This window comes from Serinus canaria, chromosome 6 (genome assembly GCF_022539315.1).
Source record: "Serinus canaria isolate serCan28SL12 chromosome 6, serCan2020, whole genome shotgun sequence".
NCBI classification, from domain to species: domain Eukaryota; kingdom Metazoa; phylum Chordata; class Aves; order Passeriformes; family Fringillidae; genus Serinus; species Serinus canaria.
This window is the reverse complement of record NC_066320.1, coordinates 20,415,710-20,418,258: the sequence shown is the minus strand read 5'-3', so window position 1 is coordinate 20,418,258 and position 2,549 is coordinate 20,415,710. Positions and strand designations below refer to the sequence as shown.

General features: G+C 53.2%; 1 protein-coding gene across 1 annotated transcript; it reads left to right on the top strand.

The window, feature by feature from the left end:
• The first annotated feature begins 256 nt into the window (after nt 1–256).
• On the top strand, nt 257–1,820 carry LOC108961657 (homeobox protein vent1-like). The gene is given in 4 exon segments (XM_030241172.2): nt 257–281; nt 284–595; nt 742–980; nt 1,461–1,820. Coding segments are annotated over 4 exon segments (936 nt in total).
• Nucleotides 1,821–2,549: the final 729 nt, after the last annotated feature.

Genomic DNA, 2,549 nt, shown 5'->3' with positions numbered 1-2,549 from the left:
GTGCAGCGTGGGACCCCGAGACTGAAAAGGGAGCGGTAAAGCCGCGCTGCCACCGGCAGCCACGGTGTCTTTAGACACCCGTTTGCGGGGCTGGGGCTGCCGTGCCCTGCCCTCCAGGGGAGAGGGGCAGCTTTGCACTTCAAGGGGGTCTCCCCGGCCCCGCAGACACGCTGGAGCCAAGAGCTGTAGACATTTGCCAGACGTGTGAACTTTCCTCCTCGCTGGTAGCTGTTATCTCTGCCCGATTCCCACTTTGATGTGTGTTCGCACCTACAAACGACCCCTCCCGGCACGGAGCGCCCATATAAGAGCGGGCCGCGGCCGTGGATCGCTCAGCCCCTCTCAGCCATGAATCAGGTGAACCAGGCCCAGATCCCTTCGGCAGAGACCAAACCCAACGGGGTCAGGCCCCACATCTGCTGTGCGCCCCCTCCCCGCTCCCCCAGGTCTCTGGGCAGCCCCACCCTCCTGGTCAGAGCCAAGCCCCGGCGGAGCAGCCCCCAGCCGGGCCAGCCCGCCGACGGCGAGCCTTGCGCGCCGGAGCCGAGCCGAGACGATCCTCGGGACATCACCGAGCCCTGCCCGTCGGACACAGGTGGGTGAGGAGGAGAGGGAAGCGGGCTGGGAACACTCCGGAATTCAGGCTGCCGCCGCTGCAACAGCCTGGCAGGGCTGAGGGGCGGCGGAGGCATTGCCCCAGCCGGGCAGGGGCCTCACCGCCGCTCCTCTTCCTCCCTGCAGCCCCCGACGGCGGCTGGCTCAGCGCCGACGAGTCCTCGGGCTACGAGAGCGAGAGCGCGGGCGCGGAGCGCGGCGGGGCCGCGGCGGCGGGCGGGAGCCGCGGGCGGCAGCGGCGGGCGCGCACAGCCTTCACCTCGGAGCAGGTCTGCCGCCTGGAGAAAACCTTCCAGAGACAAAAGTACCTGGGCGCCACAGAGCGGAGGAAGCTGGCGGCTGCCTTGCAGCTCTCGGAGATTCAGGTTAGTCCCGCAGGAAGCGGATCCTTCCCCGTCTCGTTTGGAAGGAGCAGCCAGGGTCGGTTCCACATCAGTCTTTTCTGCGATGAACAGACTCTTCAGAGTAGTAGGGGCTGTGGGATCCCTCGGGCATTAACGAGTTAGCACTCCAGGAAATTTGCGGCACTTTCTATGGGGAAGCCCTCAAGGTTTTTTCATTTCTTAGTGAGATAAACTGTGTAGACCATGCAGAGCTCAAAACTGGTCTTAAAGACTCTTAATTGATTATTGTAAAATCCCTGAACGCAGCCACTCTCTACTTCCCGCAGATCCTCTGCCTTTTGTTGAGTAGGGCAAAAGCATCAGTCCAACTGTGTCAATTCCATCTGAAGCAAAATGTCAAAAGCAGTTGAGATACGGTTGCTCATAGTTTGCACATTATCCTTAGGCAAAGTCCCTGATTTGCCTCCTGCATTCCCCCCCCCCTTTCTTTTTGTTGCCCAGATTAAAACCTGGTTTCAGAACCGGAGGATGAAACTGAAGAGACAGATACAGGACCACCAGCACAGCCTCGTGTCCCCTGTTCCGTTCCACACCTACGCCCCGGGGACCTCACCGGCTCTGTTTCAGGATGGTCTCCACTACCCCTTTGCTGCCCAGCCCCAGAGACTCCTGCCTTTCACCCCGATGCCTGCTGTGCAGTTCAGCTTCTCCTTTCCCAGATATGACGCATCGCAAAGCACCTACCACTTTATGGCAAATGAACTGCCCTACTACCATCAACACCTTCTTCCTCATCCTTCTTTCCATCCGGTTATTCAGAACAAAATGGACAGGCAATGCCACCCAGTATATGCATTATAGTGACAAAGCAGTGTTTTATCCTGTAATATATTTCATGCTCAGAATCTCCTGCCTGATTTGAAAGAATATCTTTATTAATTTAAATGTGAACGTTAATAATTTTATATTTGATAATTAATAATATTAATCTAGTATAAATGTTATGTAGATGGCTTTCATTGTTCCCCTATTTTTTAAATAAACGTGTGTATATATATATATAAAAATAAAATTTGAACAGGGATATATGTGTCAACTCTATGAAAGATTGCACTTGTGCAATGCAAACCGCAGTGGCCACTTGTCCTCCTGTGTAAAGATAATGGGTTTAATGTTAAATACATTTTGTCTGACTCTCCTACTGTCCCACCGAGATTGTCTGTCTGTTGTTGAGTGTGTGGTAGCCTGGACAGAGGCAACTGCACCCAGTTGGCCCTGCACTGTGCTTTGAGCTAAGTACATCCTCCAGAGGAAGGATAAGTTGTCAGGGAGTTTCTCTTCTAGATGCAAGTTGAATATTAAAAGTCCAGTCCCATCTTCCATGTGAAGGCAGCAGAGGTAGTAATATTTATTAGGTCAGCATGTCTTTTAACAGGAATTAACAGATCAGGCCTTCATTATGGAATTTTAAAGTTTTACAATTGCCATAGCAAATGCTAGGCAAAAAAATGTTGGGCGTAATTGTGTCTGGTTCAAAGCTATATCCTCTGATTAGGATTGTAACCTGAAAATTTGGCCTTTGTCTCACCA